The sequence below is a fragment of the Numida meleagris genome, chromosome 9 (assembly GCF_002078875.1).
Source record: "Numida meleagris isolate 19003 breed g44 Domestic line chromosome 9, NumMel1.0, whole genome shotgun sequence".
NCBI classification, from domain to species: domain Eukaryota; kingdom Metazoa; phylum Chordata; class Aves; order Galliformes; family Numididae; genus Numida; species Numida meleagris.
In genome coordinates, this window is record NC_034417.1 from 18,605,535 (window position 1) to 18,621,768 (window position 16,234).

The following is a 16,234-nucleotide window of genomic DNA, read 5'->3' on the forward strand; positions in this document are numbered from 1 at the left end:
CGCTCGGGGCCCGCCCTCTTCTCCCTCCCGTCCCGTCCCATCCCGTCCCCCCCGCGCTGGGGCGGGTGGTGCGGCCCGGCCCGGCCGCGCGTCGCGTTGCCATGGGTGCGGGCGGCGGGGGCATGGCCGGCACCGCGGGGCCGGGGCGGCGAGCGGGAGCCGTGCTGCTGCAGGTGGGTGCCCGGCCCTCCTCGGTCCTGGTGTTTGGTGACGCTGATTCCTGAGATTTGTTTCAGTTACCCTTTTTTCAGGTTTCCTCCTGATGAACGGCTTTAAATGTATCGGTTTTGTGTTTCTCTCTCATTTGTAAAAGCACGGAGCCAAGGGAAGCTGCGTGTCTGTCTTTCCTGGTTTGGAAGGCATTTATTTGGATTAACCACTGCTTTATAATCCCACGGGTTTTGGTGATGGTGTGACCTCTGTCATAACTCGCTTCTTAGGTTCAAGAAGATCTGCACAAGCTTAAAGACAAAGTGAAGAACATCAGCTTGAAAGGAAACGTGGGAGCTGAGGATATGAGCGACCTGGAAATGGCCATTGAAAGAACTGAATTTGGGCTGCGAGTAAGTAACGGAGCACAGAGCCAGAGGACAGCTCAGTCTTTGAGATCTCTGCCTGCGATTCACTGAGTGCGCCGGGCCGCGTGTTGGTTGTCCTGCAAGTTCCTGTTCTGATTAATGGATGATAGATAGCATCGATCGCACGCTGCAGCTCAGAACCGTGCCTTCCCTTTTCTGGAGTGCTCAGAATTAATTGGTTTTGCACTTCTTAGCTTTGGCCAAAATGTCATGTAGTCCAACCAAAGCACGAGGCCTATCAACCTTTCGGTCGAGGGAAGATCTAGTTTGCTGAGTTCATTGAGTTAAATCCATTCAGCGTCCCTCATAGCTTTGTAATTGTCTAAACTTTTTTTCCCCTCTGACAGAAACACGCTGAGAATTACTTAAGTGCTCTAAGCAGCGAGGTGTTAACTATTTCTCCTACTGATAATGAGGAAGAACGTTCAAAACAGCCCCCTAAATGGTAAGTGAAAGATCCGTCTTGCTGCAGAGAGAAATGCAAGCATCGAGATAGAAAAGCTACATTATCAGAATCCTGTGAAGCAAATGGGAATATTGGCCCAAATTAGGTGATTTGGGGTCATTTGCTATTTTAGTTTTATTTTGTATAAGTTAAAAAGCAGTGCAAAAGTAAATGCAGCCCTAAGTAGCTCCAGCGACCTTCTGTTAACTCTCGTGATTTTTTTGCTTAACACAAGTTTAAACAAAAACGCAGTCTCTTAGATGCAACCAGATGGGAGCGGTACGGGTTTAATAGGTAGAATCCAAGTAAGCTTTACCAACCTCACTGTTCGTTTCTTTCTAACTCAGGGGGCTTCAATGCGGTGCTTCTGAGAAGCAGCTTGTTTTACCGCGGGTGCCTGTTGAGCCCGTGGCTGTCCAGGCATGCAGCAAATCAGCGCAGCGCGTTGCTCCAGGCTCACAGGTCTGAAATAACACACCGCTTGCTTTCCCAGGGACCGCGTTAAGGGGGTAGGCTGGCACCCAGTAGGTACCGGTTGATCCCCTGACCTGATGTTCTGACTCCACGTGCATTCGGTTTTTGATGATACACCGTCTGGTGACGGAATGTGTTAGAAGTTCTCAGCAGAATGAGGGAGCTGAGGCCAGGAGCCTTCTCCCTGCTTCTGGATAAAATCAAAGTTAGGAAGGACTTCAGTATCATCGTGGTGCCTCCCTTTCCCAAGTACACTGATAAAGAATCCTGAAACCAGATGTTTATTCTGCTCTAAGGTCCCAGTGTGGCAAATACCGTGTGCTTAGCTGCGATTCTGCAAGCAATCCCTTTGAAATGAAAGGGACTATGTACTGGAATAGCTTCAGTTTGTGTTATCTGAGCCTGAAACTGGTTCTTTTGCTGAGTTTTGTGTGAAGGATATGGAGAGCTGTGGGAACAGTTTTCTTTCTTATATAGGGCAGTCACCTCTGTGTTAAGTTCAGGTTTTCTCCTTGAAGTCAGACATTTCACTGCCTTTCAAAACTGAAATCCCTGTAAATTAATTTAAAGCCTTCTTAAAATGTTTGTATCTGAATTACTTTGTAGTTCAAGATACGAGTTCTGTTGGGCGAGTTTTCTGGTGGTTTCCTCAAGCACGTTTGAAAAACAAACATATGTAATTAATTGAGTGAAAAACCCCCACTGTCACAAGTTTGGGTTGTTGCAATTGAAATTCAAGGGAACTTCAGAAAGTGGGAACTTTAAGAAGAGGCATTCTGCTGTACTGCTACCAGGAGCAAGATGGAACTGTACAGCCAGAATGAGCAGCCTGCCGCTCCTAGTGGCAATTTTCTTTGTAAAAGAAGCTTCAGTATGAAGTAATACATATATATATGTATTAATATAAATATAATTTATAACAATATAAAACATATTTGTTATATGTTATCTAAAATATAAAGATATCTATTATATTTCTTTATGTCTTCATCTAAGGTGTTGCTGTTATTGTTTTGAAAACATTTTCATTTGTAACTGGCAAAGAATATGAACGTTGATGTCTGTGGACTGGCGTGCTCCTGGCTTCCTGAGTTTTGAATGGGGAAGCATGGTGCTCGTGGTTTTTGGAAGCAGAGTACAGTTTGCCAGGCAGTATCCCAGCCCTGTTCCATAACTTAGGTTTGGAAACAAATTAACAGAGTTCAGCTACTCTGAACACTCCCTGTTGTCAATGGTTTTCCAGCTCTTCGGGTGCACCAGTGAATTAAACGACAGGGGAGCTCGTGCTGTATCCTGCCCTGACTTTCTCTTTTAAAACTTCTGACATTCAGGGCTGTTGCTTAGAGATGCATACCCAGTGGCACACCAGCTAGCCCTCATTTCCCATTATAAAGAAAGGACAAACAGCGCTGCTTTGCCAGCTGTTCTACGTGCCCGTCATGCCAACATAAAAAGCTTTTATTATCAAATAGTTGTGAAATCCAGCTGGGAAATTATCACCTGCAGTTCCTCACTTCCTGTCTTTGCCTCACTAGCAACTATAAACATTTTTTGGTTTTATTTAGGCGTACTTTTGTGTTTTTCCAAATGCCATTCCACTCAGAAGAAAGCTTTGCAAAGTGAATGGTTTTCCATTTGCAGGCAGTTTTTTCAGGTATGCAGGCTTGAAGAAATCAACTTATCAACTCGCAGAGGTTCTGAGGGAAATGAATAATTCACGCAGCCATATTTTTGTACTTTGCAATCCGTAGTAGGCCATGTGAGAGTAGAAATGGAGCTCAAGTTGTGTTTGTGGCAGTTAGGATAAAATAAGGTTGGAGTCAAATGAGCACAGATGCAATTTTCACATAGAATACTTGTCGTGAGTGAAATAGCTTGCCCACAGGTGTCAGGATGGGCCTAAAATTATTGTTCAGTCGCACGGACAGTACTTCTGAATCATAGCAGCAGCAGGATGGGGCCGGGTGAACCTGGCTCGCAGAGGGAGTTGTGAAGCACTGTCCCCCCTTTTTTTTCCTCATTACGTGTTGTAATTGGATTTCTGATGATGCTGATGCTTGAGAACCATAAAAAGGTGTCTTCCTTGTGCAGTAATTGTAAAGACTTCGCATAGCAATGTCTGAAGAGATAGTGTCCCTAAGCAGCAGGTGAACCAGTTCAGATTTGTTTTAGAAAACACCCTGTGTGTTATTGGAGCACCTGAGCTGGTGCTTGTGCAGCCTTATTTTCTTGGTCTTTTTTTTGTTTTTCTAAAGGTTGACATTATGAAGGTACAGTCGAAGTGAATATTCTCTCATCTCTAATAGAATTAAAGATGTAAATGAAAGGTTGTTTCTAGAGGGCTCTAGAATATGGAAGTGCCACCAATAGACTTGGAGAGTGGTTTAGTTACTGATAATATAGCTTCTTTCAAAGATGAATATAATGTAATTCATTCGTAATGAAGTTAGACTCTGCTTGAAAGCATGCACCACTTGTAACTGCAAAACAGAATTGAGTTTGCTCTGTTGCCTTGCCACACGACAAAATGCCCTCTGCTCTGGAATGTGTTCTGTGCTAACAGGATGTGAATCTTTAACTGCGCTGATCACGTCGACTTGTTCTGTATATTCCTGTGTACTCCATGCTAATAGCAGGGCACAATAATTCTCATTCTCACAGAGCATTATATTGGTGTAACAATGTGCTTTGCACCGCTATTCTCATCTGTTTCATAAAACATAAGGATGGTTGAAGGTAGCTTAGATGTAAGACACTGGAGGATACAGACAGAAGGACCCATGACACCATCCTGCAGGTGGAGAATTGTCACTTGCCCTACATATCAGCCTATGGAGCGACCTTTATCGGGTGTGTTACTGTTATTTTCTTTTGGTTTTGTGTTTTAAATGAAACGTTTCCATTCTTGTTACGCTGAGTGGAATCTGCCACTCCAACACTGAGCACTGCGCTGTCTGACTGGGGAATTTGCATTGTGAATCATCTCCTATTTTAATTGAGAAGATACTAAATTTTTCCCAGTTCTTGTTTAATAGCACAAGCAGTTTCCTTTCCGTACAGTAGTGTGTTATAGTAATAAAATAAATACCACAAAATCACTGATGAGGTGAAAATTGAACTTTCTGTCTCTGTGCAGCCATGTGGGTAAAAGAGTAATTGGCTTGGATAATAACTTTTGTTCTTACAAATCCAGATCTAAATGAGTGTCTCATTGATACATCTGCTTGTAATTACTATCAAAATAAAGGAATATGTTGAGCAGATAAATAAATTAGCCCAATTTTAGTGCTTACACAAAGTAAGGCAATTCCTTCGTAGTTCGAATATACCTCCAACCACTCTTGCGCTTCTTATGGCATATTTTGTTTGTCAGAAAACACACTTTTCATAAATTCCTTTTTATGATTACACAGCAGAGGTGTCAGCAGAGGGTTCTCATCTATAAATATCTTCAGGTGGATTTCACACGCTAAGGGGGATTTTTGCGTTCCCCTATCCACGCACTGGGAAATAAGCACGCAAAGTGGCAGGCCTCCAGCTCCTCTGAATAACCGTAGCTGTGCTGACTTGCCTGGTGCCCCATTGCTCCCTGCCACCTGAGGATTCTTCCCTATTTGGCACTGGTCAGTAAATAAACCCTGCTGGGTGCAGCGACTGGTTAGCAATAAAAGCAAGGGGAGATACCACTGCAACTGGGACAGATGTAAATGAAAGCACATGCGTTATCACGAACTGAAACATTTTCACCTTAAGATACTTCTGGAGTAGAAAAATATATGGCACCACCTCTGGCTTTTATGGAATGAGTATGTGCTTCAGATTAGGACTATGTGTTGTGTATGTCTCTGGGTGTGTTTATGGTTACACGCATACTTTGCATACCCTTGCCTGGCTGCCTAGTTCACCAGATAGTTTTGTAAGGCTGGGATGCAAAATCAATTAGAAAGGTGATCTGAGATTCACCTGGGACATCATTCAGGGAAAGAAATATCCACATTAGCGTAAGATAAAACGTGACTATTAACTCTTCCTCTCTAACAAGATAAGTTGTATTAATATTCGTAATATTGAGTTGGGAATTTTCTCTAAAAATATTATTTGCTTTGTCTGTGTTTCCTAACTTTGCAAGTATCAAATCCATTTGTTATGGCACAGGTAAACGGAATCAAGGAGTGACTCATGTTAACCAAGTCAGTGAAACTGGATTGTCTTTTGCACTTCATATGTTACTCAAAGATGTGCAAACTTGAAACTTTCAGAACACTGCCGTGAAATTAACTGAACAAATTTGGGATATGTGCAAATAGTAGTTTGATGTCTTTCAAAGTTGTTTGTCTAATCAGCACACGCTGTTTGCCCTGTTCTGTGTGGATAGTGAGATAACGGGATTTTTTTAGTCACCATTTTGTAACTTTAGTCAATTCCTGTTTGTAAATACTTAAGGCCTACTGTTTTCAGACTATGCACGTTCCATGTTTCCATTACGTGTTTCAGAAGCAGCTGGAAATGGATATGAATATTATGCTTGACCCAGAAAACATCAATAGGAAAGCTGTGCTAAAACAACAGAGCTATGAGACCAGGCTGCCACGTATAACTAAGAAAAAACCTGCTCCTGTAAGTAACTTTTGTTGTCTTATGGGCTTGTGCACGTTGGCTGTTCACTAGTAAAGTTACTAGATATCAGACCTAACTAAAAAACTGGATCTATTGTAAGGGGGAGTACCTCGTAATTTTCTATTTGTTGACATTCATATGTAACAAAGCACTCGGAGTGACAATACTGGGGAAAACGAACATGCGGCGTATGTTGTTATGCGTAGCAAAAACCCAGTCCAGCTGAGGAATAAGTGTGTGTGGGAATGTGCGTGGTGAGTAATCTTGGTAAAATCAGGGAGTGAAGAGAAACAAATGGGAGCTTATGGAGGTCAGGCTGTGACCCAAAGGACAGGGAAGAGCGGACTTTTGGTTGTTTATTCCACGGCCGTTTCTTTACAAGATATGAGCACATACTGTTTTCAGATGCCAATAGGATTGTTATGAATGACCCTAAAATGCTTGTACTTCGCTTTGATGCTAGTTTCAATGGACTTTAAAAAACAGAAGGAATCCTGCCGTAGGGCTACGGCATCAGAAATCAGTGTCGCTGCAGCAGAAAAATGGAGATAACATTGAATCAGAATCTTTGAGCAAATTCGTGAACATAGTACTCAGTGTCGAGCTACATGGGATTCTGAAGCACAGCCTTTTATTCAGCCCAGTAAAAATGTTTCCCTTGGTACAGAACTCCTCTCGAAGCTGAGACTGAGCACATCTTGTGCTCCTAAGAGTACCCTGAGCGGAGGCCATGGAATCGCCCTTCTCTCTGCTCTTACAGTGTTTAAGTTGTGTAACGTTACGTTTTGATTCCTCCAAATTTCTGTTCTGCAACCGCAGCTCCTCTTAAATAAACACGAGAAAAGATCAGGTATGTTCTCAAATTTAGTGCAGCGCTGTGGTCCACAGGAAAGAACATGCCTGACAGTCTTGGACAAGAGCGCTCTCCTAGAATTTAATTTTAGAATGGAAGCATTATGCAGCAAGTCCAGTGCCATAAGAGCAGGGTGTTTGATTTTAGACAACAGAAACAGAATCTGTGAATGGCACAGTTGTAAGCTGCCACTTATAAAAAATGACTTTTGAAAGCTGTTGCCCAGACTAGGGGGTGATTTGTCTAACCCTGTGATATACAGTTAATTAGAGAAAAGCATCATGGCTAATAGCTTTTTAGAACCACTCTAAAACCCTCGCAGAGAGGAATGTTATACTGCTGCAGAGTGCCATGTGTTTTACCGCTCTCACTGAAACATACTTATTGGAGAAAACTTGTTCATGTTGACTGAAATTACAAACAGTGTAAATTAGTCGAGCTCTCCGGTACGTATTCACAGTTGCTGTTTGTGACGGGGAGATTGGCTGAAAGAACAAGTAGGTATTTCCTGTCTGTCGTGTATCCTGCAGCTTTCCTGAAGTAGACACTTTTAAAAGGTTTTGCATGGCATGACACAGTTGCTGTGTTGAAATGTTCCGTCTTCACTGGGGTACAATTTTGCAATTTGATTTGCAAAATCTACTACCACGATTGTGACCGAAGGCGTTCTTGTTAAGTGCGATGCGTACAAGCACGGAGTGCAGTGATAGCTGGAGATCACTAATAGTAGCTGAAATAAATCTGTGTGTAGTTGCAGGTCTAAAACTATATGGACTTTAGTTCTGGGAAGAAAAAAACTGCAAGAAGAATGAAGTTAGGTTCTACCTACCTTACTTTTGCTAATCTGCCATTAGAGGGCAATATTTGTACACACGCACACACACGGGATCACACACACGTGCAGACACGTGAGTGTACCCATGTACTTGCTCTACATATGTACATAAATTCAATGATTATCTCCCACCAAAAATCAGTGGCAGAAGGATTCCCAACAAGGTGAATGAGAAACTAATCGCGTGGTTGACTGCATTCACTTTTTTTCCTCCAAGAGTTCTCAGCATCTGAGTTTTCAAGGAGACCTGAGCGTTTTCACCTGCTGTGCAATGAAAGGCACGCTGGCTTTGCTGTAACTATATAGGTCTGCACGAAGCACACAGGCTTCATACTGTAATGCCATTTGAGTTGCTTGAAAAATAATCTTCATTTTCAAACTTCTAAGATCTCATTTTTTTCATGAAAAATTTCTTCTCTTTGTCTTTTTTTTTTTTTTGTATACTGATGCAGAATATTACGACAGAACTCCAAGCGATTAATTGTGCCGTTCCTGTTGCCCTTCTGTACTTTTTGGATAGACAAGCACTAATGCTTCATCCTCTGTAGTTATCTTAAAATAAGAAATGTAATTCTGTTTGAAACACCATGGGCAGACTGGGCATCGCTTTATTTTGTAGACTATGTGTGGGTAACAAATGAAAAATGACGAGTAGACAATAATTAAGTACGCACACTTCCCATGAGGATCTGGCAAAACAAACAGTAATCTGAACTGCAGCAAAAATAATTCTGGCTAACTGCTGCAATGTAGAAAAGATTCACAACTATATGTTTCATTTTCATAGGACTGCTGTTCTTTTATAGAATTATACTGGCACTTTTTGGTCCCTGTTTTCATATAAATATATATTATGCTGTAAACTTAGGAACCTCTTAATTTATTCATGAGTTAGAATTTAATATGGTGATGATTTCTAGCCTTTATGAGTTGCATCTTACATTGCGTGGCTGTAATGGTGATGGCAGTGATTCTGTTTCGTTGGTGGTTTTTTTTAGCTAACTTATTTGAGTGTGATCACTAGTTACATCCTCAGTTATCTGCATTGTGCTAATCACTAAGGCTTATCACTGAGGGTCTATTCATTTCCAGAACTATAAATTAAGGCAGAGCTTGGCATTTCTTTTCCTTTCAGATCATTAGAAGTTGTAGGAGAAGATCAGGTCTTTTGGTCCTCAAAATGTGACTGTTTTAAACTCGTGTATCTGGCTATAATTACAGGCAGAGCACGGTTTGGCACTGGTAGCAGAATGAGACCTAAACAAATCGATGCTACATGACAGGAATTCAAAACAAGCTTGTTGCATTTCTATTATGGTATGTAATCATAATAAGCAGCACAGTGGATTAATAAAATCTTCTTGTCACTAAAATTAAAAAGGAAATAATTGGTGAGATGGAGTTAACTTAACAGATGAGTAAAGTCAGCATCCTTTCAACCTAGAAATGGGAATGTGAAGGTCACCCCCATCTCAGATGACAAACATAGAATGTTTTGTTGGTAAACAAATTAATCTTTTGAAAGGTCACCATTTGTTTTAAGGTTTTATCCAGTTCTTGTCATCTGGAATTGGAGATTGACTGTCATTTTGCTAGGTAGGGGCGCAGCTGAAGCTGCTTCTGTACATATCAGCATTCCTCGACAAAACTCGGTGCCTGATTGTGGTGCTATGGGCTGCTGGTTTACAGCTGTCTCCGGACAAGAATGGAGGGCCACCCCTGAATTCCAATAAGATGGGTCCTGCATATTCTGCCTCGTGTAAGCTGGCCCTTTGCCCGTAAGTAAAACGTATCGTAGTTGAAGCCAGCAATTATCTTTCTTTCTTCCTTCTGTGCCGCTTCTGTTCCCTTTTTCAAAAAACAGATGTGAGATTCACCAATGTTCTCCATCTATTCTCTCTTGCACCTGCTAAGGCAGGATTTTGATGGAGGTGTATTTCTGGGGGAGCTAGCAGTAGGCCATCAAAGGAGCAAAGCTTGATTTTTCCAATTATGTTGTGAATTAAGGATTCAGAGACATCTCTAATCAGTTTAAGAGCTTAAAGCAGGTAAGAATAATATGTAAGACCTGTTGCTGAAGATGCCCACTTACTGCATATTGAAGGTTGTATGTTGGGCCTTCCATTTAAATTGGAGTTAATTCTGTTTAGGTAAAGAAAATGTGAGAGAAGTGCTTACTGATGTCACAGTGCTGCATCTCATGGAAACTGTGTTAATCATTAGGTAGATCAAACACAGGACAATACAAACTGGAAGGAGAAAGACAAACTTGAATTTTCTGCATGATTTTCCCACTCAGAAATTTCCTTGAATATAAGACAGCAGGCTTTAAGGATTGTTCGTATTGTGAATTTCCTGCAGAGGCTGTTATGAATTTGACTCGTCTGACGTTAGAATAGTTCTGCTAACACGGGTGAGAACGTGTCCTTTACTTACCATGAAGTCCTTTATTACCGCTGGGTATTTCTGCACTGAATTCCATATGCTGGTTTTTAGTCTCAGGAGACCAAAAGTAGGTCATTTGAAACCGGCATTGAACACTTCGTTTATTTACTATTTATTACTAAGATTATTTGGCTTGATCATCAGAATGAGATGCTTACTTTTCAGATATTTGTAATTAGCTCGTTTGGTTGGTTAAGATTTTTTTTTCCCAGGAACTGTGGTTAAACTGACAGGGCCAGAATCCCTCAGTGTATCCACACCCCCGTGCGCTTTTCCAGTCTTCTAGCAGAGCTGCCATTCTACAAGAGACCAACCAGCAGTTCTGAGATTACTTCAGAGAGTTCTTGAAGTATCCTGGAATGTATTTCATCAGGATCCACCTATCTGAAAACCTCTCAGCATTATCTACCTGATTTGCTTGGTGCTTAGGTAGCCCTGAGACCTCTTCCCTTTTGCACTGGAATAGATGTGCCTTCTCCAGGCTCTCACCTGCCAGCTTTCAGAGCATATTGAAAACTGGACTTAGTGCCACTGATTTTATTTTACTGTTTCATCCTTCTCTTTGTGGGGATTATTAACTGTGTACATCAAATCTCAGTAGGATCTTCTTAATCAAAAATACGAAGGTAGATGGCAATTTGTAGTAGATAATCACAAAATGATTGATTGTTGTTACACACCTTTTCCACCATTGCTATCAAGTTGTGGGGATTTCTAATATTTACTTAGAAAATCTCATTTATCTCGTCTTCCTGGTTGATAAACTGTAGTTTTGAGGCATGCTACTAATCACCTTTCCTTTGTATTTAATATTAGACTATGTTTTTTTCTTGGGGAAAGACATACTTGTACATATATTTTCAAAAACAGTTGTTCTGGTTAAATATCACTGTCCAGGTAAAAAAGAAAACAAATAGAAAACTAACCAGAAAATCCCTATGGTGTTACAACAAGTGCCCCATTTAAAATGAAGCAAAAAGAAAAAATCAAGTGGGAGAGGTTTATCCACAGGAGAAAAACACTTCAGAAAGGGTAATAGAATTGTTTTTCTCATGTCCCAGGTTAATTACATTCAGAAGTGCTTGAAATGAAAACATAGTTTTTCGGCACACTCCAAGCATATTATACAGCGTAAGCCTTACTCTGCGCTGCAGATGAAGTGCTCCCTTCCAGCCCTATAAAACTGTACTTTAAAAGTACCCGTGATGAACGGGCAGGCTTTGTGCTGACTTGAGAAAAAATGTACTTGCTGAATCATAATCTTCATAACATATTTCCCAAGAAGACATTATTCCTGTGGGAAGATATCTGAGATTCCAGGCAGCTCGTAGCACTGTGGGTGCATTGCAGCTCTTCCGCACTTGGGTTCTGATGCAGAGAAAGCAGGCGAGGTGCCTACAGCTTGGGGTTCTGGGCAGTGGGACCCTCTGCTCCAGGGTGTTCAGGGTCTGCCCACACTGCAAACATAAAAGTGCTGTTTAGGAGCTGCCAGCTCTGGAGTATATGGTGTTAAATTTGTTAGGTTTTGTGTTTATGCCATAAAAGCTGGAAGTAACCTTCTAAAGGGATGAAATCTCGTAACTTTTTAAGATAAATCACTGAATAATAGTAATAAAACAACGTAATGATGTGGAAAGTAAACATTTCCTTTCAGAACTTAGCATCAGTTTTATTATTTTTAAGCTATTCTTTCATAAGAAAGGAAACGTTTCATTCTTATTTTGAGCTGGCTTTATTTGAATGAAAATAACTAGCAATTGAAAGTGTTTTGTCCAGCTTTGCTTTGCCACCCCACTGAAGTCTTTAAGAAGGCAGCTAATGCAGCAAATAGGACGAAAGAACACGGAAGGGAGGTGCCAGGATTGGGTGGAACGTTCTTAGGTTACAGTTTGGGGTCAGCTCTCTGTTCCCTGCCCGATGCCTGTTTCCTGACTCACAGTGGCACTGTGCGGTGCGAAGGAGAGCTCCGATGGCATTACAGTTGCATTGCTCCTTTTTGGAAGTTGACACCACGGAATTTATAAAATCAAAGGACACAGAAGAGAAGAATTAAATATCTATTTCCAGTAAAAAAAAAAAAATTAAAAACCTCTGGGCTGCTTTAGAACTCTTACGCTCTACCTGCATTGCTTTTCTCGGTAGCTTGTTACCTACCTCTGTGTGAACACAAATGAAATACGTACATTTCATCGCACTGTTTGGCATAACAAAACTCCCAGGTTTTAAACTAGAGTCAAACTGACCCATAGTAAAACCAGTGCTGCTTTACTGATTCAGTAGCAATAGCCTGTTTAATTATTTTTTTTTTCTTTTTATATATTTTTCGTGTTTCCTCTGCAAGCTGCTGGGTTCAGAGTGAGTAGAAAAGTGTAGTTTATTATTCCCTTTTCTCAGTATCAAGCCACTTATATGCCAGCTGGTATAAAGTTAATCTTTGTTAGACGCTTATTGCTATTTCCTTGGAACATGAGGATGAGAAGATTCATACATCTAGATCCCTTAAAGCATAATGCTTCATAATGGTCGTAACTAAAATGAGTGCCTATGATTTCTCTGAAAGATTCTCCATTATGATAAAGCCTACGTATTTTCTATCTCCCTAATGTCTCCTGTGGACAGTGTTATTAAAAAAATTGGGAGGAAAAATCATAATAGTTTATTTTGATGTCTCTCTCATTTCCCTATTCCACACGCTCCTTTAGAATTGCCCATCCCTTTCTGTAAAGGTGACAGCTGATGTTATTTGCTAATTATGGCACACTAGTGCTCAAGGATCCTGGCCTGGATCCTACTGTAATAATACCTGTACATAAGCATGAAATTAAAAGCTAGTATTTGAAACCAGGAAGTCTCAATGCACTCTTAGAAAGAAGTAAGCATCATTCTCATTTTGCAGATCTATGAATATTTTGTCGTTTTCAGATCTTATGTCTCTCGTAGTATTTTAGAGTAGCTTAACATTCATATGATTTTTTAAAAAGCAAATGTAAGCTTCCAGCACATATTATTAGATGACCTTCCTCATCAATAGGGTTCAAACCTTTCTATCCGATGTCAGAACTTCCCATCACATGGGGTAATTCAGTTGTTAAAACTAAGCCAGCTTTATCTAGATTTTAAAAATTCCTTTGACAGAGTAAGGCCTGATAAAGTAGTGCTCAATCTTCCTTTTGCTTTGTCAAAACATTTGAATTTATTTAAGGTGAATCCTTCGTGTGTTTTCTTCCCTGTACAAATTTCTTTCCGTATGTTAAAGTACTTCCTTTTCTTTTTGGCGTCGTAGCTGTGTATGCATTTTGTATTTGCAAAGACTGTTCTATCAAGAAGCACAATGTACTCATTAAAACTGAGAAAACTTCTTGTGATCCCTTTATAAACTAGTGCACTGATTTTTGCATAGCAGAAATGACAAGACATCAGCTGGATTTAATTAACTTTATTTTAAATTACTAAAGTAACGACAGAAGATATTACTGTAGCGTAAGAAGTAAAAGCAATGCTTGCGCTGTTACATTATTAGATCTTATTCATAGCAGAAATTATATTTATTATGATGTTGAGTAGAAAAGTGTCTTTGCAAATCCAGGACTTCTCTGTGCTGAAAGAAGATTCTGTCTCTTCCCAGCCATGTAGTCAGAAGGCAGTGAAAGGCCATACCACCAACCGCCTTTGGGTTTTGCCTGCCTCTCATCGCGTGGACTCTCCCTTACCCCTGTTAGAAGAGGACATGAAGAAAGGTGAGTCACAGAAGCCCACCTGGGCACTGCTGCCAGGCACCAGCTGTATGCCACATTAGCCACGTTGTTTGCAGTTTGCAGCAGCTATCTGGCACTCAAATTTTCTGGCACCTCCAATCTTGTAAGAATTTTCTTCTCAAACACTGCAAAGGGTAGAGATTAACTTCAGACTACTCGCTCTGTGTGGTAGTTAAACTTAGCACGTAGCATATGTTATTTTGATCATCATCCTTCCTGATCCTTATGTTGCCATTCAGAGCTTAGCTGCTGATAGAAAGAGCTGTACATGATGGAGGATTCTTCTGTGACAAAACTAAATGATCAAGATAAACAGTTATGATTAATGTCTGGTTATTAATCATTCAATTTTAAGTAGACCTGCACTTGGATATTTTAGTAATCAGTCCATAGTCATAATTACATTGTGGCTTATGAAAGTTAATTCTCATCTATTCTCTGTATTAATTTGCCATTGTAGAAGCACATAACTCTTTCTCAGAATCAGCACCACTATGTTTCATGCCTTTGTCAACTTTCATAGGCAAAGCTTACATTCCATGATTGTCCTTTTTAAAAACTAGCTACTGTTTTTCTAGTTTTGATTTGGAATTGAAAGAACTTGGCTGTGCCTTTGTTTAATTAATTCTTTGTGGTCACTAATTTCTTCTTTCATAACTGGAATGTGTTTGAATTGCTCAGTGATGTCATACTCTCATAGATATTCTGAGCCTAACTGAACAAAGGCTGATCCCTCCAGCAGCAAAGATAACTCTCCAGATACCTCCTGTTGTATCCAAAGCAGCTCCTCTCCATGAATTTCACAGGCAGCACAAGAAGTCAGCTGTAGGTGAGTACAGATGATTGATGACAACCAGCAGTTGCATCCCCAACTTCGCGCTCAGGCCCTTGTTTTGTCTCTGAAAGAAGCAGCTGTCTAATGAGCTCTCAGTCAAATTCTTAAAAATACTATTTGCATAAAGATGCACACGAGCATCCTGTGTCTTTCAGTTGGATGGGAATCAGATTTCTTAAGCCCTGTGAGGATTTGGTTCCTGCTCATTTCTAAAAATCCTTGTAGATTCTTAAGTTCGTGTTTCAAATTCTAGGCACCTGAATCCAAGATCTGACCACTGGATTTAGTGTAAAGCCAATGATACTGTAAATCACTGTAAACATGCCTTGCAACATCTGATCAAGCCTCTATTTTGTCAGAATGGCTCCTCATAATCTGCTCTGGGTGATGGAATTCTGACCTACATGCTCTAAACTATTGTTACTACAGCTGCACGTGGCATATGACAAACCTATTGGCAATAATGAAAAGGAGCACGAGCAAAGTGAAGAGTGGGCTTAGAAGCTATCCCTATAAAGTTGGAAGTTCTCCTAATGAAAAGGAGTAGTTGAAAAACTAAAATTCTGTATGGAGTAACGTGGAGTGTAAGTGCTAATATTTGGATGTTACACTCCTGGGTGTACTGCCTCCTGCCACATTAGGAGCTTTTGTAAATTGAAACTGTGATACGTTTTCCTTAACATAATCTCAATTTTTGTAATTACAACTTGTTTTAGCATGATTATTAAGACCAGCCAGTGACATTCCTAAATGGGTTTTGCTGGTATGTCCTGAATATTGCAACCCACTTGGACATGAGAGCAAACGGGAGCATGCCAGTACCCAATGGCATATGGTGGAATATCAATTTGATACTGTTGTTGCACTTATTTAGCAATGTAACTCATGATTATTTATTTATTCGGTACAGGAGAGATTAGTAGTAAGGTGGAACCTGTGAGCACAGACACTTTCACCTTTCCAAGCTCAAAAGAAGCAACTGATGGTACACATTCCTCTAGCAAAGGTAATGCTGCACCACCTGGTCCTCCCTGGCAATCCTCCCTGGATTCAGCAAGAAAGTCAAAGCCAGCACACATATACCCGGCTCAACAGCTAGAGTGTGAGCTGCAGGCTCCTCAGGCACAGGTATTTAGACAGTGAGGTAAATGAATTCTTTATCCGGGGTTATGACATTGTCTTTAGTAGAGATGGTTTAGGATGTGACTGTAAGTTACTCAAGTAGGACAGGAGGGTTTGAACCAAACCCAGTAAATAACAAATATTGAAGTAAGTAGGAAATGCTTCCTATATTGCCAGTTTCTACTTTCTCAAATTTGTCTGTGTGTCTATTGAAATTTAGGAAATCAGTCTAGAAAAGATCTTATGAGGTTACCTAGACCTCCAGGCAGAGTTAC

At 40.6% G+C, this 16,234-nt stretch overlaps 1 protein-coding gene across 11 annotated transcripts in view; it reads left to right on the forward strand.

Annotated features, from left to right (window-relative positions):
* The window catches only part of IQCH (IQ motif containing H), a 62,335-nt gene that overhangs the window by 769 nt on the left and 45,332 nt on the right, over positions 1 to 16,234 (forward strand). For 6 of the 11 annotated variants that reach the window (XR_002441707.1, XR_002441708.1, XR_002441706.1 and 3 more), the window contains exons 1-8: positions 93 to 173; positions 441 to 563; positions 926 to 1,023; positions 1,371 to 1,485; positions 5,992 to 6,114; positions 13,873 to 13,984; positions 14,703 to 14,831; positions 15,748 to 15,965. Coding sequence is in view for 6 of the 11 variants with exons in the window: in XM_021406817.1 (XP_021262492.1) it covers positions 102 to 173; positions 441 to 563; positions 926 to 1,023; positions 1,371 to 1,485; positions 5,992 to 6,114; positions 13,873 to 13,984; positions 14,703 to 14,831; positions 15,748 to 15,965 (990 nt within the window). In the remaining 5 variants the exon portion in view is untranslated. Of the gene's footprint in view, positions 1 to 92; positions 174 to 440; positions 564 to 925; positions 1,024 to 1,370; positions 1,486 to 5,991; positions 6,115 to 9,566; positions 9,581 to 13,872; positions 13,985 to 14,702; positions 14,832 to 15,747; positions 15,966 to 16,234 lie in introns of those variants that run through there. The other 5 variants (XM_021406819.1, XM_021406818.1, XM_021406820.1 and 2 more) reach the window with 5 other exon arrangements.